This window comes from Zingiber officinale, chromosome 4A (genome assembly GCF_018446385.1).
Source record: "Zingiber officinale cultivar Zhangliang chromosome 4A, Zo_v1.1, whole genome shotgun sequence".
Classification (NCBI taxonomy): domain Eukaryota; kingdom Viridiplantae; phylum Streptophyta; class Magnoliopsida; order Zingiberales; family Zingiberaceae; genus Zingiber; species Zingiber officinale.
The window spans coordinates 20462644-20489891 of NC_055992.1; the positions used below are offsets into that span (position 1 = coordinate 20462644).

The following is a 27248-nucleotide window of genomic DNA, read 5'->3' on the forward strand; positions in this document are numbered from 1 at the left end:
ATGACATGTGGAAGAGTTGTGGGCTCGTGCACATCGAAAAGACTGAGTGACTTGCACTACAAGAAAAAAGTCTTACAACAACGGTTTTTCACCGTTGTCGTAGCCCCTTTTGGACTGTTGTAAAGGATGTGTTGTTAAAGGGGGTGCTCAAAGACAATAATTTTTAACCGTTGTCTTTGAAGACAAAGACAACAGTTTTTACAACGGTGAAAAACTGTTGTCTTTTCCTTCAAAGACAACAGTTTTTCACCGTTGTCTTTGAGCGTCTACCTTTAATAACAGGGTCTTCAACAACAGTTTTAAACTATTTACGACAACAGTGAAAAACCGTTGTCTTTTTTTGATAAAAAATAAAAAAAATATTAAAATTTATTATACAATTTTCTAGTATTATAAATCATTCAAAATACTAAATTTGTAAATAAAATTTAACATATAATTTTCTAACATTCGAAAATAATATTTACAACATTCCGAAGAAATTTCAAAAGCAGCCAACAAAATGACAACGACACTATTAAAACAAAGGTAGAACAACACAACAACCTAATCCTAGAAGAGTAACACAACATCCTAATCTTGATATCCAGTTTTGAAGAGTTGGATCATTTGAACTACTTTTACCATGTACAACACTAGAAGAGTAACAAAACACTGCTTCTTAATTCTCCTAATCCTTCATCTTCTTCATCCTTGCCATGTTTGCATCGTACTTGGATCGAAGTGGACCAAGTAGATAAAGAAAGAAGATAAACTAAATGCCTTCATCTTCTTCATCCTTGCTTCTTAATTCTCCTAATCCTTCATCTTCTTCATCCTTGCTTCTTAATTCTCCTAATCCTTCAAACTCCACCTGTAAGAAGAAGATAAAGAAATGTCACTTGATCTAAACTAAATGCCTATGAATAATAAAAAAATCTGAAATCTCATAAAGTAGACTTAATTCATTAATAATGCATCATATTGAATGCCTCTCCATGACTAGCTTAATAGCCTGTGCTATAGACATGTCTTCATTTGTTTCATACCTGAGTTTGTTAGCCTGTAAACGTTGAACAGTCATTTCACAAGAGAAATATTTCCAAGTTATCAGCACTGCAGATATAAGGTTAATAAAGAACTTGCCTCTTCCAGAATGGTTTCAAACACCTTACCAACTTTTTCCACTAGATCTTGAGGCACTTGATGTCCATCACCATCAAAGAGTGCGTAGCTGAAAAATAGAAGTAAATTTGTCTCCATAAGATTATAGTCTCCATGATCAGTGATATCTGTTAATTATTCAATTAACCATTACCTCTCCAAGTCATGATCATACAAGACAGAATTGTCACCAGAAGTTCGATAAATTGGTAGACCAAGTCTTCCAATCCAAGATGCCAATGGATTCTCGTTGCAGACACCATGCAACCTGAAGTGTCCAAATTAAAACTTCTAGTCACTGAAATTTTGAAGGCTGGCCACAATCCTCTTCAGAAGGAATGAAAACAAAAACACAAAAAAAAGAAGCATACCAGGCTGCTCCCATGTCAACAGGAAAACCAAATGAGTAGTTAGTGTGAACTCGACCACCAATTCTATCCCGAGATTCTAAAAGCACAACCTAAGGAATAAAAAATAAACTTCCATGTGATACAAATTTACCCAGCCACTTCACACACTGCATTCATATCAGAACTTAGAATCTAATATGTAAAGGCAACTGAAAAAACTGTTAATTTATATCGACATAACACCTGAAAAGCTGCATTTTTCAGTGCATGAGCAGCTGCAATCCCTGCAAATCCACCACCAATGACAATGGCAGAAGGAGAGCGAGGTTGCCTTGCTTCAGTCTTCTGATAGAATGATGCTGCAAGAAAATTTAAGTCAATATATATATAGATATATATGTTGATGTGAAGCAGCAAAATGCAAACTAGAATATATTTTAACACCATGAAAAAAAACATAATTAATAATAAATCCAACACAAGAACAAGCAACATATTCTGTCGTGTTGTATATATATTTACCAAATGCATTTTCCTTCCACATGGTTGAACTCTAAAAATAATTCAGAAAGTACCCCAATAATAAGACTGACAACAGAAAATACCCCAAACATAAAAATTTAGTTTTATTTGCAATTATGACAGATAATCATGTAACTAGCTTCAGTATTCCCACAAAAAAAAGATATGTAACATAACAATATACTGATACAAAGAAAACTAAAGGGATGACCATTAAAGGAAAGAATACCTTAAATAAAATGAATTCAGAAAGTTCCCATAGGCTCTGGATTAATCCTTTAAGTTTACTTTGATCATGAGCTAAAACATTGCAGTGAATAGATTTAAATCGAAGTAGGTAAAATTCCCATTTTGGCAGCCTGTATACCTAACCCATCTGCAATTTCACACTAGAGGTTGAAATCGAGCTCTTAAAAATCTTTAAACTTGATATACCGAAAGCTGGAATAGAGTAGGAGGCTATACTCACTAGAAAAATCCAAATTGATGCTGGAAATCATTGAAAAAGGGATGAGTAGATTCAAAATTCTACTAAGCTTGAACACCAACATCTCACGACTGGAAGCCCTAAGAATCGACCTGAAATTAGTAAAAAAATTGAAGATTTTGTGACTAAAAACTTACGCAGAAATAGGTCACAAAAAGGACTCTATTTGGGCAGAAACAAGCATAACAAATATGTAAGGAACAAAACCCCTCAAATGATTTGAAAATGAGGGAGGCGGGGAGGCGAAGGGTGTCAGTGACAGTGGCGAGTACGCGGAGAAGAAGTTTGTCCAAGAGCAGCAGAGATCTCTTCCTCCATCGCAGGTTCGTTTTCATTAGGGTTTGTGTTTGATCACTGAGTCGCATGTTGAAGAGTGCATGATAGAGAGGCCTTTTAGTTGAGGCGGCAGCGACGCATATGGCAGAAGCGAACCTGAGGCCCATCTAGGATGGAAGGCAGTGGAGCATCTAGGGTTTTCGACGAGAAGATGCAGGAGGAAGAAGTAGAGGACACTTACTGTTAGTGGATTTCATGTCGGAGGTCTTGCCAGTGAGGGCGTCCTTAATGGACTCGTGGACTGCTGCTACTCCTGCGCGGCTCCGGTGAGCGAGAGATTGTGAGAAAAGAGAAAAGAGGGACGGATTGAGAAGATAAAAGGGTGGAATGCGGCAGCAAAAAACTTTCGGAGGGAGGGAAAGAAAACAAGCGGGGCAAAAATTGGCGAAGGGGAAACAAACGGCGAAGGAAAAAAAACATCAGTATTCAACATCACTTAATAGACAACCGCTTTTAAAAACTGTTGTCTTAATCCCAAAAAAAAACGCACATAGACAACAGTTTTCAAAAACTGTTGTTGTAACATTTAAAAACCGTTGTCGTAGTTTTAAAAAAACATAAATAGACAACGGTTTTTAAAAACCGTTGTCGTAGGCCAAAAAAATTGCTAAAAGACAACGGTTTTGGTTAAAACCGTTGTTAAAAGGCAAAAAGACAACGGTTAGGTATAAAACCGTTGTCGTTTGAGTGTTGTTGAATGACGTTTTTCTTGTAGTGTTGACAAGAAATGAGCGAGGGAGGTGAAGTCAAATTGTAAGAGTAAGCCTCTAGTGAGCTTGAGTGTTAAGTGATTTGTACCTCATGGGAGATAAGAGTAGAATCCAACATGTCCTTACTCTACCTCAGAGGTAGTTATAATTAGGATTAATAGTCGACTCGTGATGGACAATCATTAATATCTGATTGGAAAGACCAAATACCCCCAAGTGGATTTGAGGTTTACCAATCAATTGGTGATTGCCTTTGGAATCCAGTCGATTGGTGGATGAGTCGGCTAATAAAATAGGTAGCCGATTGTGAACCAATACTTTAAAGTTGTGATAAATTGGAGTTTATGATTAGAGAAATTGATGGCTATAGATTTCAATCGACTAGAGGAACAATCGTCTAGGACAATCAATTGGGTTTGATAAACCAAAGAATAAAATGGTCCTATTTGTTGCTAAGTTGATTGAACAATTGACTGATGATAAATGACTAGTCTATTGTTGCCCAATGTGAAAAGCAAAAAGGAGGAATTGTTGCATGATAATGATTGGATCATGAGGACTAGTTGACTGATAACAATTATTGGACGATAGATAATAAGATACATTGGAGGATTAAAGACTATAAAAGGGAATTCGTTGGAGTCTCTTGTACTTTTGTGATCCTAAGAGGCTTCTCTATTTCTTGATTGAAAAAGAGAAAAATAATAATTTTCCAGAATAATTCACCAATGGATCATAGGTCATGGACTAAGAGTTTGAGGACCGTCAAACCATGTCAAATCAATGAGTTTGCGATTTTAAAGTTTAGATCTTATAAGTTTGATTGCGTTTATATTTTATTTACACTATTAATTATTTATGTGATCTTATTATTGAGAGCAAGAGTAGATATATACAACTACTATTCACCCCTGTACTCCTCTATTTTATTAGGATCGATCAACATCTAGTCACTTGTTTTAGGGGGACAAGAACCCAAACTTTGTTGACCTGGGTAGACTTCTAAAGGTAGTTAATGGGTCAAGAGTTGGATTGGTGGCATTGCAAATCACTTCTTTCCACAAAAGAATGGAATAAGTCTTCGTTGGTGTATCAAAAATCCTGTCATTAAACAATTATTGAGAGAAGGAGATGATGGATTAAATAATGATTCATGTTAAATTCTAATTGACCTAGGAATATTAGGCATATAATCACATCTCCACCGTCAGTGTGCTTGCTTTAACAAAATATGTAGCCTTAGTTGAACATTCAACTTAGAAATCTACCCATAAGTTATGGATGCACAAGTTTAATATCTTGAGCTTTTCATATACATCTATACAGGCGCGCACACACCTCAGTAAAGGACCACATTATGTCTACACATGCCATAAAAGTCTTTATCTTCCCCACCAAAAGCTGCAAGAACACAAGTCAAAACAATCACATTTTCACATACTGTTCTCGTCAAATCGGCTTTTGTACGAGGATCTAAGATTATAAGAAAATCTCAGCTTAAAGACATTTTTGCTTGGAATTCCAAGATTTTTAAAGTCCCTTGTTTTCTGTATCTTTGAAAATCAAAATCATAAACAGATTAGTTCGAAGACGAACTGACCTTACCGAACTCGTGCGCCACGTCAGCCACTCTTTTAATTTCAACCAGTGTTGAGAAAATCGGACCGGACCGGCCGGTCCGACTGGTTGAACCGCAAACCGGTCCTTCATCCGGTCCGGTTCACGATTAAAGTTAAAAAATATAAAAAAAATCTGTTAAAATCGGTTAAAACCATTGAAACCGGTCAAAACGGTTTAAAATCAGTCAAAATTACTTAAAATCGATGAAAACTGTTCGAAATTGATTAAAATCGCAAGTTTAATCAGGGTGAAACATGATTTATAATTATTGAAACATGATTTATATATATAACAGTTGAATCATCAATTTAACCGATAAAATTTTAAAAATCTCGATTCCACCATCGCACCGCCTCAATGACGAATCTAATTTTCAAAACATTGTTTCCAACACGGCTAGCTGCGGAGTCCCCGACCGTAAAAAAGGATAATGAAAACCGGAGGCGTCCTCCGTGGAAAATTGCAGCGATGGTGGGGCCGGGGGCGGCCCGAGGGGGCGTCCATGTTCGCCTCACCTGAATATAAAATTACAAGTTTGGGGCATTAAACCGCCCTATTTATTTCCTGCTTAAAAGGGGAAATAAGACAAATTGGGGTACGATACAATTTTCCAATACTTTTTCCATAAATTAATCTTTGAACATTTCGGTTTGACCAATTATTACGTCCGTTTTAGATTGATCGGCGAAGGAAGATGCATTTATCAAAAGTTAACACGATGTTATTTTTTGAATACAATATAGTAAATAATGGGAGGATAAAATTGAAAATAAATAGAAATTTCCGTAGTCAATTGCTTTACGTTATTTTAATTGAATTTACTTATACGGCGAGCGGCGAGACGGAATATGGAATTGTCTCCCGCACAGGAGTTGTCTCACGAATCGTGGCCGTTCGCTTGAAACACGTGGCGTATCTTTAGCTGTGGATCTCCGGAACGCGGCCTCTAGTGAGGGTGGAAAAAGGGTATAAAGTGAAGGGGGTGAGCAGCGAAAGGGTCCCTTGTCTATTCTTCTTACTCGGACTCCCTCCTCCTTCCCCGCTTTCCTTCTTCCCGTTGCTCTTCGCCGGCGCATCGAGCCATGGGAATGCTGGCTGAGATATTAGAGGGTATGGCGTCGGCGGGTTTTAAGCGGAGGTGACGATTTCCCTTCCCTGGGAGCCGCCGCTTCTGGCTGTGATGATGCTGTGAAGGAATCTCCGCGGCCCATCTTGGGAGGGGCGGAGGATTCGTGATGGTAGTCTTGGAAGTGGCGTACTACTATCTCGCTTGCTGCTAATCGGGGTTGCCGCCTTTCTGGCCGGTGGAGTCTTTCTTTTGGCTTGGAACTGTTGGTTCATGTCGGATCTCTTCCACCCCGAGGACTGAATTAGGATGGGAGAAGGTAAGGAGTTTTTAGGAAGTAGATCCTTAAAATACTTTTCTCTGATTTGATAGGTGTTTTCTGATTTAGAATCTTTTCTTTCTTTTTCAATAATAATAATAATAATAATAATAATTATTATTATTATTATAATTATTATTATTATTATTTTTGAGAGAGAGAGGGCATGCCTGTTAGATTTGTATTTTCAGATATTATTTCTTTTTTCCCCCGATTTATTAGCATTTACTAGCTCTTGAACATTTTCTTTATGATCCGTGTGGGAAAAATGATTGAATTTCGCTGGTTCTCCCTAATCTCTTGTTCGATCATCACAGTATGTTCTTGTAATTTTCCCGGTGGAAAGGGTAGAAGTTTAATTTTCTTTCACACATTAGCGTCGGTGTTTTTGTTTAGAAACTCAAAATAAAAAGTATTTAATATTTTTAAATTTTAATTTCAATTTTTTTTATTAAAGGATATTATTCTTGAGACTCAATTCATAGGGGTGCTTGAAAAGGTACTTACTATATAAAGATATTTTACGAGTTTTTTAGCATCCAAATTCAGAGAGCAAAGCAAGAGAATTTTGAGGGTCTCCAGTGTACTTCCTTAATGAGTTTTCATCTATATTTTCAAGGTTATTTATTAAGTTCAATATTGAGAATGACCTACAACTAGTCTTTACATTGATCTGTTGGCAATTGAGATCATTGATTCTATATCTAAATCCAGGGTATTTTAGATCTAATTTCTGTTGGAATCACGTCAAAAAGGATTGTTGATTAATAAGGACCATGAATTGCCCTTGATGTGGAGGTGGAATGTTCTCCAATTAGCATTACCTTTTTAGCACAACACAGGTTAGATAATGAACAGTGCCCTACAATTCATGGATGGAATCTTCATTATGTAATACAAAAGCAATTTTCTCTTTGGTCGAGTCTATCTTAAACCACTTGTTCTTGGTTATTCCTCTAACCTAATGGGATCACACTTCATTCGAGGCAAGAGTCCTGCCTCGTCTGATACTGAACCCACCTTAAAGTCATGGATCATAGTTAATGATTTTCTTCTACGGTTGCTGCCCTAATATGAATAAGAACAATGTGATTCTGTTTGGATGAAAATTTCTGGTGATGCTCATGTTTTGGGGTTGTTAGATACTTGTAAATCTCTGATGCTTTTGTAAAATTGTAGTAGGAGGTCAGGTTTGGTCCCCCTCTTACTATGATGCTCTTTTCCATAAAAATGGTAATGGATCAGTTTGTTGCAAAAAAAAAAAAAATGAAGAAAAATATTTTAGGAAACTACCAGTATTAGCAAGATACTCGACAACCAAGGGTTTGTGGAGTTTTCATTATGTCTTTAGTTATGATCCTTTTTCAAATGTTGTATTTGAGTAGAATTGATCTCCCTTACAAATGTTGAATTAATTAATGACTAGGGTTAATTTCCCTTACAAATGGGAAAATCAGGCATTTGAGATTTAGTCTTGGCCATTGCGGAATTTTGCTTATAATAATTTTATAAATTGATCTAAAGGCAAGTGCCCATTTGAAGTTGTATATAGGTCTAAAGTCGGTCATCCCATTGAATTGGTCTCGTTATCAACTAGTTTCTTACCTATCACCATCCACCTTTTTGAATGCTTTAGAGCATTTCTAATTGTATCCGAGAGATATCTAATGTCATGAGAAAACTTGCAAATTTCACTTGTTAATAAATGTTATGAAATTAATGTAGATGCACATTGTAAACAAAAGTAATCCAATGTAGGAATCTCATGCAACACGAGCTATTGATGATTCGACTGCAAATATCAGAAATAATCTTTTACAACCTTTGATTCAACAGAATAGCAAGAAGTAGGAAAGAAAAACTTGTCCTTCTCGATAGAGAAAGCTGCGGTTGAAAACTAATATTGATCAACAACTGTCCAAAAACAACTAAACAAATAGTTTAAATAGTCTCCAAAAACCTAAAGACGCAAACGATGAATACAATTCCAAAACAATGACAAAAATGTTCTGAGGCTCTGAAAAGGCCTTAAATGACATTTTTTTTGGCTTGAGACTATGCTGTTATGACTTCCACCTGATAACCAATAGTAGATCTCTAAACAAGGTTTGATTTGGCGCATACAAAGTCTTGTTTTGATACCAGTCAAAAGTTATGGCAAGTAAAAGTTTATCTGCTTGAGACCACCGATCAAAATGGTCCCAAAACTCCAAGCTTTGTTGCTCCACATCATTCTCCCCAGGGTAGAGTAAATTCACCCTCAAATTGCTATCCACATCATCATTAGAAGAATCACTATGGAACGGAATCAAATGCTTCACATTGAAAATATCGGCAGTGTGAATATGACTAGGCAACTTCAAACGACATTAATTGGGGTGGAGTGTTGAATAATATGTGTCACTTTTTCATATTTTTTGAAAACTCATATCTTTTTAGTTTAAGAGATAGCAGCTAAATAAACACAATCACAAAGACGTCTTTTCTTTTTACTTAATTCACAGCTGGTGGCTGCTAATCCAAGGCTCACAGTCTTTGATTGCTTCCGATGGATAAACCCCTAGTATGCTCTTTCTCAAAAGAGAAGGAGGTTCGCCTTTACAAAAGATAAGGAACGGTAATATGTTTACCGTTCCTATTAAAAAACAAGTATGAAAAGATGAAACAAAGAAAACAGTTTGAATACCGATCGAGATTTAGAGCTCGAGCACAATGTTGGAGCAGCATGTCGACGTTGCGTCAGATTTTCGGAGCAAGATGAGAATATAAGAGGATCGGAAGGGTGTATTGAAGCTTTTGTTTGCAACCTTTTTATAGTCTTTTCGGGTGCTTGGACCAGCCTCGGGCACCTAGCTCAACTCATCGATCCAACTCCATCGCGATTTATCCATCTCGGGTGCTTGGACCCCTTCTGGGTACCTAGACCGCTAATGTGGCATTTTCCCAACGAAGCTTTATTCGACTTCTTCAGTCTTGATTTATCTTTGTGTGGGTGCCTGGAACCTTTTCGGGTGTCTGGATGTTGACTGATTCCGTTGCAACTTATCCTAATCCGAGCGCCTGAAGCCTTTCTGGGCCTGGATGTCGATCACCTTCTTGGCGCCTGCACCTTATCCGGGCGCTTGGAGCTCCGGCTGCTTGAAACTGGTCTAGTCACCCTCCTGATTTCGAGTCCCTGCACCACAAAGTTAGAACAATAGTAAAATATTAAAGATGATAGTTTTGCAACTGTCTAGTCTCGACTTTGGATTTACCATGAAACTCTAGGTCAGGTTGACGCTTCCCTCAACGGGAACTCGTCCTCACCCTCTCCACTTAGGAGAGTTTACATGATATCAAGCCTTTCCGAGGGCCTGGATGCCAACCACCTTCCTAGCGTTTGCACCTTATCCGGGTGCCTGGAGCTCCAATAGCTTGAAACTAGTCTGGTCGCCCTCCTGAAATCAGGTCCTGCACTACAAAGTTAAAATAATAGTAAAATATTAAATATGATAGTTTTACAACTGTCTAGTCTCGACTTTGGATTTCCCATGAAACTCTAGGTCAGGCTGATGCTTCCCTCAACGAAAACTCATCCTCACCCTCTCCACTTACGGGAGTTTACATGATATCAGACATTCGGTCATCTAGACTTGTTTACATTTTTTGCTTAGCATCTGATCCTCTTACCACCAGGACTTCCTCCAATGTCCGATCCTTGCTGACCCATTGTCTTTCTAGATGTCCAATCCATTGACCCATATAGACTTTCCTGCTTGGTGTCCTTGATCTGTCAAGTCTTCCACCTTTGCCTAGTATCTGATCTAACTGACCTACTAGGACTTCCAGTTGATTGACCTACTTGCACATTTAGTAAGTCCATTAGATCACAACATACCTTAACTTTGAGCCTTTGACAATATTAAAACTTAGTTTCGATTATATGGTGCTCCCTACACCAACATATTTTCCATATTAAATTAATTTACTATTTATAAATATATTCTTGGCTTCTACAATCTCTGTAGAAGTGAAAATGAAATTAACATCCTTTACCACATATATTTGTCTAGACGATGTGAAGTTGCGGTCCCAAATGACTGACATGTGTATTTATTATAAGATCCTACAATACTGCAAAACAATCTTTCCCGCTGCAAGATATCTCTGTCCTGGTGCTATAATAAGTAAAAGATTTTTTTTCACTGCAAGATACCTTTGAGTTATAATGAATAAAAGATGTTTTTGCTGTATTATAATTGAGTAAAAGATCTTTCCCACTATATGAGACCTGTCATAAGATATCTTTAACTCTATAATGAGTAAAAGATATTTTCCATTGTATTCTAATGAATAAAAGATCTTTACTGCTGTTAGATTTGTATTTTCAGATATTATCTCTGTTTTTTTCCTTCAATTTCTTAACATTTACTAGCTCTTGAACATTTTCTTTATGATCCGTGTGGGAAAAATGATTGAATTTCGCTGGTTCTGATCTCTTGTTCGATCATTACAGTATGTTCATGTAAATTTCCTGGTGAAAAGGGTAGAAGTTTAATTTTCTTTCTCATATTTGTGTTGGTGTTTTTGTTTAGAAACTCAAAATATAAAGTATTTATTATTTCTAAATTTTAATTTCAATTTTTTTATTAAAGGATATTATTCTTGAGACTCAATTCATAGGGGGCTCTTGAAAAGGTACTTACCATATAAAGATGTTTTATGAGTTTTAGGCATCCAAATTCAGAGAGTAAAACAAGAGAATTTTGAGGCTCTCCAGTGTACTTCCCTAATGAATTTTCATTTATATTTTCAAGATTATTTATTAAGTTGTTCGATATTGAGAATGTCCTACAACTAGTCTTCACATTGACCTGTTGTCAATTGAGATCATTGATTATATATCTAAATCCAGGGTATTTTAGATCTAATTTCTGTTGGAATAACCTCAAAAAGGATTGATTAATAAGGATCTTGAATTGCCCTTGATGTGGAGGTGTAATGTTCTCCAATTAGCATTACCTTTTTAGCACAACACAGGTTAGATAATGAACAGTGCCATACAATTCATGAATGGAACCTTCATTATGTAATACAAAAGCAATTCTCTCTTTGGTCGAGTCTATCTTAGACCACTTATTCTTGGTTATTCCTCTTGCCTAATGGGATCACCCTTCATGCGAGTCAAGAGTCCTACCTCGTCTGATACTTAACCCAACTTGAAGTCATGGATCATAGATAATGATTTTCTTCTATGGTTGCTTCCCTAATATGAATATGAAAAATATTTTAGGAAACTACAAGTGTTAATGAAATTTTCGACAACCAAGGGTTTGTGAAGGGCTTTTCATTGTCTTTAGTGATGATCCTTTTTCAAATGTTGGATTTGAGTAGAATCGATCTCTATCACTGATTTATTAACGACTAGGGTTAATTTCCCTTACAAATGGGAAAATCAAGCATTTGAGATTTAGTCTTGGCCATTAGGGAATTTTGCTTAAAATAATTTTATAAATTGACTAAAGGCAAGTGTCCATTTGAAGTTGTATATAGGTCTAAAGCCGGTCATCCCATTGATTTGAAGTTGTATCGTATTTGAGGAATATCTAATGTCATGAGAAAACTTGGGATAATGGAGTTGTATGTTTACTCTGAAGTGATCTTATTTTCGCTCTATAAAATGGATTATTATTTCTTTTATTGAATAATCTTTCAATTAATTATATATTTTTTCCTTCTAGTGAATTGAATTATTCTTATTGCATCAATAGTATAGATAGAGTAGGATGATGCTAATTCATAATAAGATATAAGTTCATATCTTACATTTATTGCTATGCATAAAGGTTATTTTATTATGTTAAAATTAAAATAGAGAGAACAATAGTAAATTTATTGTCTTTTTTTTTAAATGAAAGATTGCCATCAAATGGAAGATAATTTTTGTATGATGTGAATTGTAAATTACCAGTTATTTCATCTTAATTATCATTTTTTATATCAAGGCTTATTGTTATTAATTGTGAGGTGCCTAGCTCACCATGACTATTATCATTTAAGATGATACAAACGTGTACTTAGACGATAAATAAATGTTCTAGTTAGATAACGTGAAACTTGGATAAATACACATTAAATAAGGAAGTGAAAGACAAAAAACCTTTGGCTAGCAACGATAAAATAGAAAATTTTTTATTTAAATATAGATGATGATATTGTAGAGGATAGAGCTCAATGGCATCGTAGGATCTATATAGCCAATCCCACATAGTAGACTAAGATTTGATTGTTGTTGTTATATCATTGTTGACTTTGAGATTCCACTTTTTTCAAGTGTCATACTTCTCTTATAATATAAAATTCATTCTTTTTTCTTTTGTAATAATTATGGTTTAATTTCTAATATATCAACTTAATTTCTTAACACTTTAATTTATTTTTGACAGATTGGATTTAACTTTTAATTTATTTTCTTTCTTGCCCTAAAATAATTATGAATCATACAATTCTAATATCTTTGACTATGAGGTCAATATATAAAAAAGTTTATTTTCTTTCATATTTCTGGCAACTGCTAGAAATCTTGAAAGTGTTTTCTAAGAGTTTTTCAAATGTTCATTTGGATAGTTGGGGCATCAATTTGTGAATAGTGATAAATTTCAGGCTCTTTAAGTAAGATTATATTCGCCTTAGTGACTATTGGTCCATTAATAGGTCGTAATGGGAAAACATTTGCTTTACTAAGGTCCTTGTGTGATGCCTATCTTCTAATCCCTGCATATGCTATCAATTAAACCAAGAAAACATTGATTATATGCTCCAGTTAGATTATATTTATATATTTGTACACTAATTTGTTACGGTTAAGTTTTGTGATAAAACTTTTCTGGTGGAAAATAATTGTAATTTACCAGCATCCTAACATGCATAAATAACATGTGGGATTATTCTCACTTGGAAAAAAAAAACATAACTAAGAATAGATGATCCCCTACACATAATTCCATGGTGGGAATGTTTGCGTGAGATAACTATTTTATGATCTTAAGCATGTAATATTTTATTTTAAATTATTCCGAACCTTATATTTGGTGCACTTATCAATTTAGCTTGCTCTTAGTTGAATGCAAACATGCATGAACAAATAAGAATAGATACAGTTTAAAATTATAGTTTATTGTATCATAACATGTTCATTAGATGTTACTGATATGCTAATAATGTTGTTCATTAAGTGGTGGAAGTTAAAAAATGGAAAACAAAATATATTTAAGGAGAAGGTAGAAGTACAAGCGTTAGGTGAAATATACGATGACTCTAATGCAATATGGGATAAGATGATATCAAAGTTGAAAATAGTATCTAAGAGTGTACTCGGTGAGTCAAAGGGACATGCACCACTAAGTAAAGAATCTTGGTGGTGGAATGAGAAAGTACAAGAGAAAGTGAAGGAAAAACGAATAGCTTATAAGGAATTATATATTTGTAAGAACGAGGAAAATTTAAAAAAATATACAATAGCCAAAAAAGAAGCTAAGAAAGTAGTGAGTGAAGCAAAAAATGAAACTTTTGAACGCTTATATCAAAAATTGGATACAAAAGAAGGGGAAAGAGACATTTATAGAATAGCTAAAGTGAGAGAAAGGAAAACAAGAGATCTTAGCCAAATAAAATGTATTAAAGATGAATGTAATAGGGTATTAGTAAATGATGGAGAAATAAAAGAGCGGTGGAAGAGGTATTTTCATCAACTTTTTAATGAAGGTTTAGGTGACCATCTTAACTTAGGTAATTTAATTAAGTCAAATGAGTATAGAAATTTTAATTTTTATCGTAGAATTCAAACTTCAGAAGTAAAACAAACTTTAAATGAGATGCACAATGGAAAAGCCGTTGGACCAGATGATATTCCGATAGAGGTATGAAAGTGCTTAGGGAAACAAGGTATTGAATGGCTTATAAAATTATTTAACATGATATTGAAAACGAAAAGAATGCCTGAGCAATGGAGGATAAGTACCCTAGTTCCCTTATATAAGAATAAAGGAGACATACAAAATTGTGCAAACTATAGGGGTATTAAACTAATGAGTCATACTATGAAACTTTGGGAAAAAGTAATAGAAAAAAGATTAAGGAAGGAGACCACAGTGACAGAAAATCAATTTGGGTTCATGCCTGGAAGGTCGACAATAGAAACTATATATCTCCTTAGACAATTAATTGAAAAATATCGGGAGCAAAAACAAGATCTACACATGGTATTCATTGACTTAGAAAAAGCTTATGATAGAGTCCCAAGAAAAATTATATGGAGAATTTTAGAAAAGAGAGGTATTAGCGTAACATATATTGAACTAATTAAGGATATGTATGAGGATATAACGACCAGAGTAAAGACTTTAGGCGGAGTAACTGAAGCATTACCAATAAAGATAGGGTTACATCAAGGATCAACCCTAAGTCCCTATCTTTTTACACTAATTATGGACGAACTCACTGCGCACATTCAAGACACAGTACCGTGGTGCATGTTGTTTGCAGATGATATTATTTTGGTAGATGAGACATGTGAAGGAGTAAATGCTAAGTTAGAATCTTGGAGGGAAACACTAGAAGGGAAAGGTTTTAAGCTTAGTAGATTAAAGACAGAATATATGGAATTTAAGTTTAGCAATATTAAAAGTAATGAAACAATTGTTAAGATAGGAGAGGACGAGTTGCCCGGAACCGAGAGATTTAAATATTTAGGATCATTTTTTACAAAATGATGGAGGGATTGAGAGAGATGTCTTACATAGAATACAAGCAGGCTGGGTGAAATGGAGGGGAGCGTCGGGTGTTTTATGTGACCGTAAAGTATCTCTTAAACTTAAAGGTAAGTTCTATAAAACCGCAGTTAGACCTGCTATGTTATATGGAGCTGAATGTTAGGCTATGACTCGAGCACATGAGCGTAAGATGAGAGTTGCAGAGATGAGGATGTTAAGGTGGATGTGTGGACATACGAAGATGGACAAAATAAGGAATGAGAGCAGTAGAGAGAAAGTCGGAGTTGCATCTATTGAGGACAAACTTCGAGAGACACGTTTAAGATGGTATGGACATGTACTTAGACGACCAATAAATGCTCCAGTTAGGCGATGTGAAACTATGATAAATATGCATATTAAACGAGGAAGAGGACGACAAAAAAGGACTTGGTTAGCAACAATAAAACAAGATAAAATTTATTTAAATATAGATGATGATATAATAGGAGATAGGGCTCAATGGCGTAAAAGGATTCATACAGCCGACCCCACCTAGTGGGAAAAGGCTTGGTTGTTGTTGTTGTTGTTGTATGTATAGTGTGATACTAATATATAAATAATCATGCAAGATCTTATTTATTTTTGCATGCATATATTAGTGATACTGAAATTCTACATTTTATAATATACATAGTTTGTATTATCATGCTATTTATATACTTATGAAGCTAAAGAACTTGATCCATTACCATGCTGATTAGCATAAGTTGTGTGAAAATAAAATTAAAATATTATCTTATTGAATACAAAAATAGGACAAACTATTAAATTCATCTTGCGGGTTTAGTCTTGGGGTGCAAATGAGCTGAGCCACTCGTGAGCTGCTCACGAGCGGCTCAGTCAAAGCTCAACTCGAGCTTGAATTTGACCAAGCTCGAGCGGAGCTCGAGCCAGCTCGTTGAACATTCGAGCCGAGCTCGAGCTCATTTAACACTGGCTCGAGTTCTCGTCAAGCCTTGTCAAACCAGGTTAATTTAATATTTTAATAATTAAAATTATTATTACTTTTAAAATGAAGAATAAGTTAAGGAGGAGTTTGTGGCTAGAGCATGTCATTTGGTGTATTTGAGGTGTACGGTTCGAATCCCTACTTGAACAGGCTTTTTAATTTATTTTTCCAAGTCGAGCTCGAGCTCAAGTCGAGCCTATGTAGTTTTCTCGAGCTCGAGCTCGAGCTCGAGCTCGAGTTGGCATGAGCTCGAGCTTGGCTCGGCTCAATTACAACCCTAGTTTAGTCTATAATGGGCCGTCTAGTTATGGTAACCCAACTTTTGTAACAAGGCATCCATTGACAAAAGGTCAATGGCTAATAACAAGCTAATTAGTTTGCCAAGAAATGTACTTTAAAATAATATTTCCATTCTTGCTTGTGGCCACAATTTAGTACTGCATATATAGGCAAACTTGAATAATAGCTCCTAAAGAGATCTGAGGTGGTAATTATCATAGAATGTGAATGTGCACATTCTTGGTAGGGACTCTCTTATATGTGAGTATTCTTTTACTGCCACAGCCAAAGACAGATAATATTTAGATGCTCACATAATGCCATTAATGTGAAAACTAATCAACTAAAGTTTCTAGACTATATGTATTTAAGCTGATGTTTAGGTTAGAGGAACTACTCCAAGCTTTTTCACTTGGTTTCCTTCAAATGGAAGCTATTGTACTAAATGATTGTATTGTGTCTCATTGGCTGTATCATTGAGCATCATAATTTCTTTCTTTTTATTAGATTTATTTTTTAAAGTTTGTTTGGGAATAGTTAGAAAAGTTTAGGGGGTGTTTGGTTAAATGATGGAAATGACTATGGGTATGAGTTTGATAGTAGGGTGGAATGAGAATAGGAATGGAAATGAAACCCATCAAGTTATATGAGTTTGATGATTCCCATAAATCTAGTAATCATTCCCAAAATGTCATTCCCAAATCTACAATCCAAACACTATTTTTTATTATCATTCCATTCCCTCATTCCCAAACCCATCAACCAAACACCCCCTTAATAAATAATAATTAATTAAGGACATTGGATTGTTCTTGACATGGAGGTGTAATGTGCACCTCGAAGTTAAGAATTCAGTAATTAAAAATTAATAATTTTTAATGAATATTGTAATATCATTAAATTTCATAACTGTAATGAAAAAGCTTATACAAAAGGAGGACTGGTCTCCACTAAGATCACCAATCCTAACCTTAAAAAGATATTTCTCTATTAATTTTTATTTCTCTTGATTTTGCTGCTATGCAGCAAAGGGAATTTCATCATCCTCTCCATGATGGTGCTTATGGGAAGGTTGACAAGCCAATTGTATTTTGGAGCAACATTAATTAGATATCATTAGCCAACCTTATCTAGTGGGATAAGCCTTGATTGTCGTTGTATTAATCAATTATCATGTATGAGGGTTAGCAATTTGCCTTGGGAAGCATTTACATGCATCCAAATTTGTATTTTTAACTCTTATTTTGTTCTAATTTGTTGTTATATAAATTTTGTTAGATTATTTGATCCGTGCCCTTTCACCAACATTTGTTAATGCAATGTAACGCTAGGTTTCCTTGGTTTTATTTTTGCACCATTAATTAGAGAGTTTGTTTAGCTTTGAGTGTAGGAATCTGAGAAGACTCTTGGAAGACTTGGATTATTGGGTTTTACTACTGTGATATTCGGAGTGCCTATCCATATCAAATGAACCCAGCGGTCTAGCTCAAATGTTCAAATCATTGTGTTATGGCCTTCTGACCTTTTCCCTGCTACTGTCTGCATCTGCAATTGATATAGGGTACCAACCATGCCATTGTGATGGAGGTGGATTCTGGAATGTTGTGAACATTTTCCAATGTCAGAAAGTGAGTGATCTATTGATTGCTGCTGCCTACTTCTCTATTCCACTTGAACTATTGTACTTTGCCACATGTTCCAACCTCTTCCCCTTCAAATGGATTGTCATCCAGTTTGGTGCCTTCATAGTGTTATGTGGACTGACACACTTGTTGAATGTGTTCACATACGAACCCCATTCATTCCTCTTGATGCTAAGCTTGACCATTTCCAAATTTTTCACAGCACTTGTATCATTTGCCACAGCCATAACGCTCCTGACCTTGATCCCTCAGCTTTTGAGAGTAAAGGTGAGGGAGAACTTCCTGAGAATAAAAGCCCGGGAATTGGACAGGGAGGTTGGCCTGATGAAGAGGCAGGAAGAGGCTGGTTGGCATGTAAGAATGCTTACTCAAGAAATTCGCAAATCTCTGGACAGGCATACCATCTTATATACAACTATGGTTGAGCTTTCAAAGACATTGGGCCTACAAAATTGTGCAGTGTGGATGCCAGATGAGAATAAAAAAGTGATGTACCTAACTCATGAGCTAAGGTCGAGGAACACCTCTGATTTGTACAGTCAGTCTATCCCTATTGATGATTCAGATATATTAGAAGTTAAAGAAACCACGGGTGTGAAGATTCTCAGTAGTGATTCTGTGCTAGGCTCTGCAAGTAGTGGAGACAGGGTTGAGTCTGGAGCAGTGGCTGCAATACGCATGCCAATGTTAAAGATATCCAATTTCAAAGGTGGAACCCCAGAAGTTGTTGAAGCAAGCTATGCAATACTGATTCTGGTCCTCCCCAAGGATACTTTGAGGGATTGGAGCAATCAGGAACTAGAGATTATTGAGGTGGTTGCAGATCAGGTTGCTGTTGCCCTCTCTCATGCTGCACTTTTAGAAGAATCACAAATGATGCGTGAGAAGTTGGCGCAACAGAATCGAGATCTGCTTAAGGAGAGACAGAACACTCTAAGGGCAAGTGAAGCAAGGAATCAGTTTCAAGTTGCCATGAGCCAGGGAATGAGAAAACCCATCTATTCCATCTTGGGTTTATTGTCCATGATTCAACAAGAACACTTAAGTCCTGAACAAAGATTGATTGTTGATACCATCGCAAAAAGTGGCAGCGTGGTTTCGGCATTGGTCAATGATGTGATGGAAATTTCTAGAATAAACAGTGAGCAGGTGTCTTTGGTATTGAAACCTTTCCACCTGCATTCTATGATCAAGGAAGCTGTAACTGCTGCAAGATGCCTCTGTGATAGCCGGGGATTTGGTTTTGGATTTCAAATGGAAAATGAAGTGCCTGATCAGGTTGTTGGGGATGAGAAGCGAATTTTTCATGTGATACTGCATATGGTTGGTACTGTTCTGAATGGGTGCATTAATGGAAGAGGGTCTCTTATGTTCCGAGTTATGGGGTATGATGGGATCAAAGATAAAGAAGAGCAGGGGTCTGCATGGAAATTGAACTTCTCTGATGGTTATTCTTGTGTGAAGTTTGAAATTGGATTAAGTAAATTAGAATTTGAAAGATTGAGCTCGTCACCAGTTCAACATGCTCGGATAGCTGATTCTGACGGTTTGGAGATGGGCCTTAGCTTTAGAATGTTCAAGAGGCTTGTTCAGGTACTTTTTAAATCTTTTCATCCATATTATTATTTTACAGTCCTTTATTGCAAGATTGTTTCTGATTTTGATTCAGAGGAAACCTTATTATTTTACTGATATAGAATATTTTTACCCCCATTATGCTATGGATATAACTACCTATCGTGTTGTTTCTTCTTTATAGGTTGCATGGGCTAGTCTAAATTCAAAACATTCTAACTACGAATTTTGGAAGTTGTATCATCTATAATTTGAGGGATCCATATATTACATTTGCTTTTGTTTTATGCTGGTTGACTTTAGGGTTTTGCATATTGTTATTGTATAGATGAAGATATAGTAGGAGATCGAGCCCAACAGCGTAGGAAGATCTATATAGGCAACCTCACTTAGTAAGATTCACTTGTTTGTTTGTTTATCTATCTTCAACTACATAACTGGTTTTTATTTCTCATTCTTTGCATTTTATCACATTATAGACTTGTCTGCAGCTTTGTCAGCCAATTCCCTTGCACATTTGATTTGAAAGGTCAAACCTACTTGCAGCTGTGTTAAATCATTTGGCCCTACGGTTTTCTTATGACTCCATAGAATATATCATCATCTTACCTTTTTCTGAATTTTTGTCAATCTTGGGTCTCAACATCATACCTTGGGTATAACCAGGAATGTTCTTAGCAGCATGCATCAAGTTATGCCGTAATATCATTGAGAGAAGTTAGAAGATACTAAGCCACTAAAGTTCTTGATTTCTTACTCTAGATATTGTTTCAGTTGCATTACTGCATTAGATCTACATCTTTAATGCTAGTTCACCAAAAATAACTTGCCTTTGGTTGAGAGGGTAGAATGACAAGTAGCAGCCATTGACACTTTTGCATGGGATGAAACTGAAATTGTCATCTCTACACAGAAAGCTGCAGGACATGTGTTTGCCAACGTGATCCTAAAGATAGGAGAACCTTATTTGTAGTTTTGATTTGTAATTCATGCATTTAGGGGAATTGCATAATTGACTCACTATTCCAACGAACTTATATTCTAATCAACGTTAGCTTTTTAACTTTATTTCATGTCTTAACTCTAAGAAGATAAGGAACATTAAATCCTAAACAACTCACTTATCTTTCTTTTCATTTAAAGATGATGCAAGGAAATATCTGGGAATTTAAGAACTCCCAAGGCATCACAGAAAGCATAGCACTGGTTCTTCAATTCCAGTTGCAACTGTTGACCCGAGTACCAGAGAGCAGAGGATCTTTTGAGCTGCATTCTACATCTTCCACGCCCAACTTCAAAGGTCTCATGGTTCTGCTAGCTGAGAGTGATGATACCAATAGGGCTATTACTCGTAAGCTCCTTGAGAAACTTGGTTGCGGTGTCTCATCTGTCAGCTCTGGACTTCAATGCCTTAGCTCATTTGGTGCTGCCGTCACACCCTATCAAGTCATATTATTGGACCTTCACATGCCTCAAATGGATGGTTTTGAAGTAGCGACAAGAATCAGGAAGTTTAGGAGCAGGTCTTGGCCTTCGATTGTGGCTTTATCTGTGAGCAGAGAGGGTGATATATGGGAGAAGTGTCTGCAGTCTGGGATGAACGGCCTGATAAGAAAACCTGTAACATTACAGTCATTGGGAGATGAATTATACAGGGTCCTCCACAATTCATAGAGGCTTCAATGCAGCTAGGCACTAATGAGGTCCATTCCTGTGCAATTCTCAAATTTGCCCCACCTTTTGTATTTGTACACTGGAAACAAGTATACAGGAATCAGTTAAGGTTTTTTGATTCAACCAGGGTAGATCATACCAGTAGAATTGAACACAGACCACTTCTGAACTCACATGAAGTAAACTTGTTAAAGTCCAACTTACAGATTTGTATGAGGATTGCAACTAAACTGTGGGGGATATTGCAGATCTACAAGGATTTATCATTCATTTCTTAATTTGCAAGCAGATTTGCATCTCACCATGTTACGCTATATGGGAATCTTCAGAAGTCTCAAATGGAAATGGGTCACAGCATTCAAACACACATTTAGAAGAAACATCCTAGCATGGAACCCGCAACACTGGAGGTCCTTCCGAGCAGGCTTGATGACTTGGGGCACGATTTGGCGACTTAGAAATATCAATAAATCCACAGCAAATTCAGCATTCCAAACAATCTAGCTCCATGTCTGAGTCGACGCTGAATGTCAAATGGTCTAGGTCTTGCCAACCACCACTCGAGGTCATGTGGATAATTATGAGGTGAAAACTTGGAACCAAGTATTTTCTTGGTAGCTATTGTAATTATTATGCTCGTATTTTTTTTTATAATTGTAATTTCTGTATTTTCATCATTATAAATTCCACTTCTATCAAATACTTTAATTAAGATCTCGCCTTCCCAGAACATCCAAAAAAAAATGCATCTCTTTTTTATTTTACCCCTCTATGACTCTCTCTCTCTCATGTAATAATTTTTCTTTCTTTTCTTAAATTAAATTAAATTAAACTTTTATCTCTTCTCTTTCATTTGTATAAAAATTAATATCACAACTTAAATATTGTACCTATTTAGTGTTGATTTTTTAAAAATAGTAAAAAAAATATTTGGACTTCAGAACATTATAGAAATTCTTATGAGTTGGAATGAGTCTAATCAGAACTTTCTATGTCAATCAATGAGTTTTGATTGAAATCTATTGATGGACCTAAAGGATTTGGATTTTTAAAAGTTGATATATGATGGAAGAGAGTAGTGCAATAAAAGTATTTATAGTGCCCGTGTTTGGTTCTAATATCCCTACAATAAGATGTAGAGAGCTTTTATTGAACTTATTTCAATTCATGTGTATTTCTATAGCACTCTGAAGTCTAAATATATCATTCTTTATTATTTTAAAAAAAGTTAATACCATAGCGGTGTTGATGTTTAAGTTGTGATGTTAATTTTTAAAAATCAACACTAATGTGGTGTTGATTTTTAAACATCAATACCACAATGGTGCTAATGTAAAAAATTATTACCACAGTGATTATTTCATGTATGCAAAGAAAAAAAATGATGAATCAAGTAACACTGAACCTCGGGTGACTGGTCTGGTTCTATGAAAATTTTTTACTGGTGTCAGGATAAATCGGGAAGTACTAGTGATGAGTGACCTAGAAGTCTAATATCCCGTGGTTACATATTTCATTTGGAAGAAATTTTTTTATAAATATATTGTATGAATCAAACAGTGGATGTCTAAATGATAATTTGATGTTTTTTTTTACCGTAATAGGAGGCTGCATGCAAAGAAAATATAATAGAAAAAATTTAATTTAATTTAATTTAAAAGGAAAATGAAGAGCAACCCCAAACCATTGATGTATAAACCTTTCAACGCTGTTTTGTCCCATGTCTGGCCATCAATCAACCTTCATTCAGGTTTCATTTGTTTTCCCATCACGGATACATTTGAATTATTATCCTTTTATTATAATTTTACTGAAGGAGAATATTATGTTGGAATTGAGAATTAAACTGTGAATATTTAAAATATTGTATAAATAGTACTATAATGCTGTACCATAGCCTGAAAAACATATCAAATAATTTGCATATACACATTTGAAACATTATGTTAATAACCACAACGTAGTGCAAAACTTTACTTAAATATCACAAGTATATACTTAGAGGTATCGTTGCACCATACTCCTTACTATAACTATTAAACCACCAAACATTCATGACTACCATAACCTAATTAAATAAAAAAAAGATGTACTTTTGATCATATGAATAAAAAGATATACTCTTATGATTTTTTATGATAATTTTATTATTAAAATTTCCAAACTAAGTTTTATAGATAAAAAATATTAATGATAATATTAAATTCTTCTGATATTAATTGTGACATAACTTTGTCATCACTAAACTATTTAAAATTATATTTGACATAGAGGTAGGAATTTCATATGGGGGCAAAAGAGGTCGTCGCCACTCATTCGACTTCCTACCCCTCCTGTGTTAAATAATTGAGTATTTTAAAATTTATTTATAAATGAAAAATTATTGATTTAATTTAGAGGACCAGGAGGAATGGTTTACAATATAATTTAGACAAGCCATATGCCATCGCGTCGGGGCTTAATTGCCCGCCGCCGGCGCCGCCCTTCGGCCCTTGGACACTAGATTGGGTGGCAAGTTCTTGTAAACATTCAACAACGATGGCTCCTCCAGTCCGCTGCAGCCGCGCGCCGGTTTCATCCTCCTCCTCCTCGAGTGGCAACTTCTCGTAGGCGGCATTGCGAAACGTAGCGGCCACCACCATGACAGGCCCAGCCGCGACGAGCGGCCCCGCGATGCCTCCCCCGACCACCCGCCCCTCCCCGCCGACGAGGTACACAGTCAGCCCAGCGCTGCCCGGCGGCGCCAGCCCAGGGAGGAACGTGCCGGCCAGCGACAGGATCTCAAAGCGCCCCTGCAGGGCCAACGCGGCGACGGCGGGCTGGCGAAGCGTGACGTCGACGACCGCGCCGGTGGCGCTGAGGAGGCTGACGCCGCACTGGCGGCGGCGCGAGAAGTGTGCGATGCTAGCGGCCACATCGGAGCCAGGAGCCACCTCCATGACGAGGCTGCGGACCGCGTCGGGGCTTTCACGGATGATCAAGACAGGGGGCTTGGGCTTGTTCTTGGACCCCAGTGGACGGCCCCGGCGGGGAAGGCGGAAGCCGCCTTCTTTAGGCAGGCCGCCGATGTCATCATCGTCGACGGCGGAGTGGTTGTCGGTGCGGGTCGTGGGAGCCCCAATTGCGTCGCTGGTCAAGGATTCGCCGGTTTGTCGATCGGTGCGGTGTGGGTCGCCGGAGTAGATCGTAGCTTCATTCATTAAATTATATACAAACGATCAAATTAAGTGATCAAATGGACTTCATGATTACGAAGAAGGCATCCTTACTTAACACTGAACAACCATCTTGCTAAGCCTAAGCCTAACGCCTAAGTACGAGTTATCTTATTTTAATTTCTCTATTTCCCTCAACTCCATTAACAACTAAAGCTACCTAGCTAATTTGTTCTTTTGCTTCTTCCTCTGATTTGGCATCTGTTATTCTCTAACAGAGGAATTGAATAAGCCAAGTGAAGATTAAGAAATGACGCCACTACGAACGAACCGAAAGCAAGTTCGATGGAGGCCCAGCGCCAATGACTTCTTTGTTATTGAATCACAGTGAAGTTCCTTGTGAACATGGATCCCACGCCATATGGGTTAACGAAGTACAGTGTAGTCCTCATGTGTATAATAACTTGGGATATTTCTCCCAAGTATTTGTGAATCCTATTTTCACATCAATTTTTAAATATTCCACTATTTAAATATCTCAATTTGAAATATCTAACCATCTAAATATTTATAGGTCACACCAATCAAATATCTCACTCTCAAATATTCTCAACTTCACAATCAAACCTTCCACCAATCAAATATTTATGGACCTTTTATTTTATTTTTAAGTTTTTAAAGTTCTGATTTTTTAATTTAATTAAAAAAATATATAAATTGTAAATAGTGGCACCCACTTTTAATGTTCTGATTTCGAACGTTTATTTCTTTAAATTTTTTAATGTTCTGTTTTTTATTAAAAAAAGTCATCCACTTTTTTGGATGGGACCCATCGTATTTATTTTTAAAAATAAAAAAATTATAAATAGTGACAGCTCACCAAAATTGTGGGCCCCACAAGGGGAAATCACCATCATTGCTCGGTGATTTCCATTACCCCATCAAATATCCCCTACAATGGGGGATATTTGAGAGTGGGGGATATTTGGAGAAATGTCCTCTCCAAATATCTCTCATTGGAGATGCTCTAATTGGTATTTATACGTGTAGTTATTCTAAAAAATCTTGGGATCAATTTTTAATGGGTACAAAATACCTCATTGTGTAACTTTTCTCATGCAAAGGGCCGCTGCGCTAAAGTAAATATTTCTCATGATTTATCCCTTTCTAAAGAGTGTGAGACATCTCTAGAGGAACTGCTAAAGTGATGATTTCAACTTTTGCTCCAAAAGAAGCACACTATACTCCCAGACAATAGTGTAGTGCTAGGGCGTTTCCCAAGCATCCAAGGATTGAGTCACAACTTCGGCAAATGGACTCTGGTAACTGGTGGAAACTTTTATAGGATTGAGCCGATCATTCCTAGGATTAGTTGGCATAAGCTAGATACCTGATGCTAAAAAAAAAATACATTATAGCCCCTGAGGCTATGATACGGTATCATGACTTCTTCTCAGTTTCCTAGGTATTCAAAGATCAAATTTTAAATTCGGTAAATTAACGGATGAATTTTCCTTGATGGGTGATTGAACTAAGAACGTTGAATCGATGAACTTCCCGCTACGAGTACTTTCTGAAAAACTTTTATAGAATCGGGCCGATCACCTCTAGAATTAGTCAATATAAGCCAGATACTTGATGTCAACTAAAATAACACACACTATAGCCCTCGGGGGCTATGGTGTAATGGTAAGAGATGGGACCAGCTCTTTAGACAATGAGAGTTCAAATCTCACTCAGGGTACATAACAATGAAGAGTTTAAAAAATTTATGATGTTGGATCATCTGCTAGACCCATCTACACTTCCAAATTTACAATCGATGAAAAATTTTTATGTGGCCGAATTGATCATCTCATAGAATTAAAGAAGTACACTATATGATTGTAATGATTATAGTATATAAATCTTTTAAACAAAGGTTAGAAATAAATCTTTCTCTAAACTCACTCCCTTTTGTTTTCCCTACTCTCCCTCTTAAGCACACAAAATCGAAAGAAACTAAATTTTGGGAGACTAATTAAGAATTAGCTAAAGATTAATTGGGCTTAATAGTCCATTAGCCCGGTTGACTATGTTTTTTATTTGCAATGGATATTACGAAGGATGATTATGATTTTTTAACTCTATAATTTTTAATTTTTAATTTTTAATTAATATCATAGTCAGATCTGGTCTTATATTTAAAATTAATTGTGTCATTGTATTCATGCAACATAGCAACTGAGTCATTCATCAAACCTCACATCAAAACAATATACGATGTTTGTAGTCGACATGACAGGGTAATTTAATACGACCAGCTCACATGATTAATACAGAAAAATAACAGAGAGATGACAGTGAAGTACTCTCTTAAAACACAGGGATAAGCTCCCATGTAATGCTATTGACCATAAGGACGCAACTTTGAAACTAAAGTATCGACACTATCGAAATTGTATTTACAATTGTATTGTGGATACGCATATGCAAGCATAAGTTTTGCTACTAGATCAATGTCAAGGAACATGGGAAAATAAAATGTATGAAGAAATCTGTGGATGAGTTTCTTGAGCCAAAATTGCAGATGCAGGAAGAATAACCAACTGCATGCTAATAGAAAGTCTGTCAGAAATAAAACAAAAT

General features: G+C 36.2%; 3 protein-coding genes across 3 annotated transcripts; 1 reads left to right on the forward strand and 2 right to left on the reverse strand.

Moving 5' to 3' along the window:
• Positions 1 to 807: 807 nt before the first annotated feature.
• On the reverse strand, positions 808 to 2945 carry LOC121972288 (polyamine oxidase 3-like). Its single transcript, XM_042523972.1, has 8 exons — positions 2710 to 2945; positions 2485 to 2594; positions 1737 to 1852; positions 1515 to 1603; positions 1298 to 1411; positions 1126 to 1213; positions 1029 to 1042; positions 808 to 853 (listed from the first exon to the last, which is right to left on the reverse strand). Exons 1-8 carry the CDS (start codon positions 2943 to 2945, stop codon positions 835 to 837), a joined length of 786 nt encoding a protein of 261 aa, XP_042379906.1. The 3' UTR covers positions 808 to 834.
• A 3216-nt stretch (positions 2946 to 6161) lies between these two features.
• On the forward strand, positions 6162 to 22177 carry LOC121969672 (ethylene receptor 2-like). The gene is made up of 3 exons (XM_042519888.1): positions 6162 to 6553; positions 17952 to 19809; positions 20935 to 22177. The coding sequence occupies exons 2-3, from the start codon at positions 18064 to 18066 to the stop codon at positions 21463 to 21465; spliced, it is 2277 nt and encodes a 758-aa protein (XP_042375822.1). The 5' UTR covers positions 6162 to 6553; positions 17952 to 18063; the 3' UTR covers positions 21466 to 22177.
• A 1681-nt stretch (positions 22178 to 23858) lies between these two features.
• LOC121972289 (AT-hook motif nuclear-localized protein 20-like) lies at positions 23859 to 24665 on the reverse strand. Its single transcript, XM_042523973.1, has one exon. It carries the CDS (start codon positions 24663 to 24665, stop codon positions 23859 to 23861), a length of 807 nt encoding a protein of 268 aa, XP_042379907.1.
• Between the last annotated feature and the right edge of the window lie 2583 nt (positions 24666 to 27248).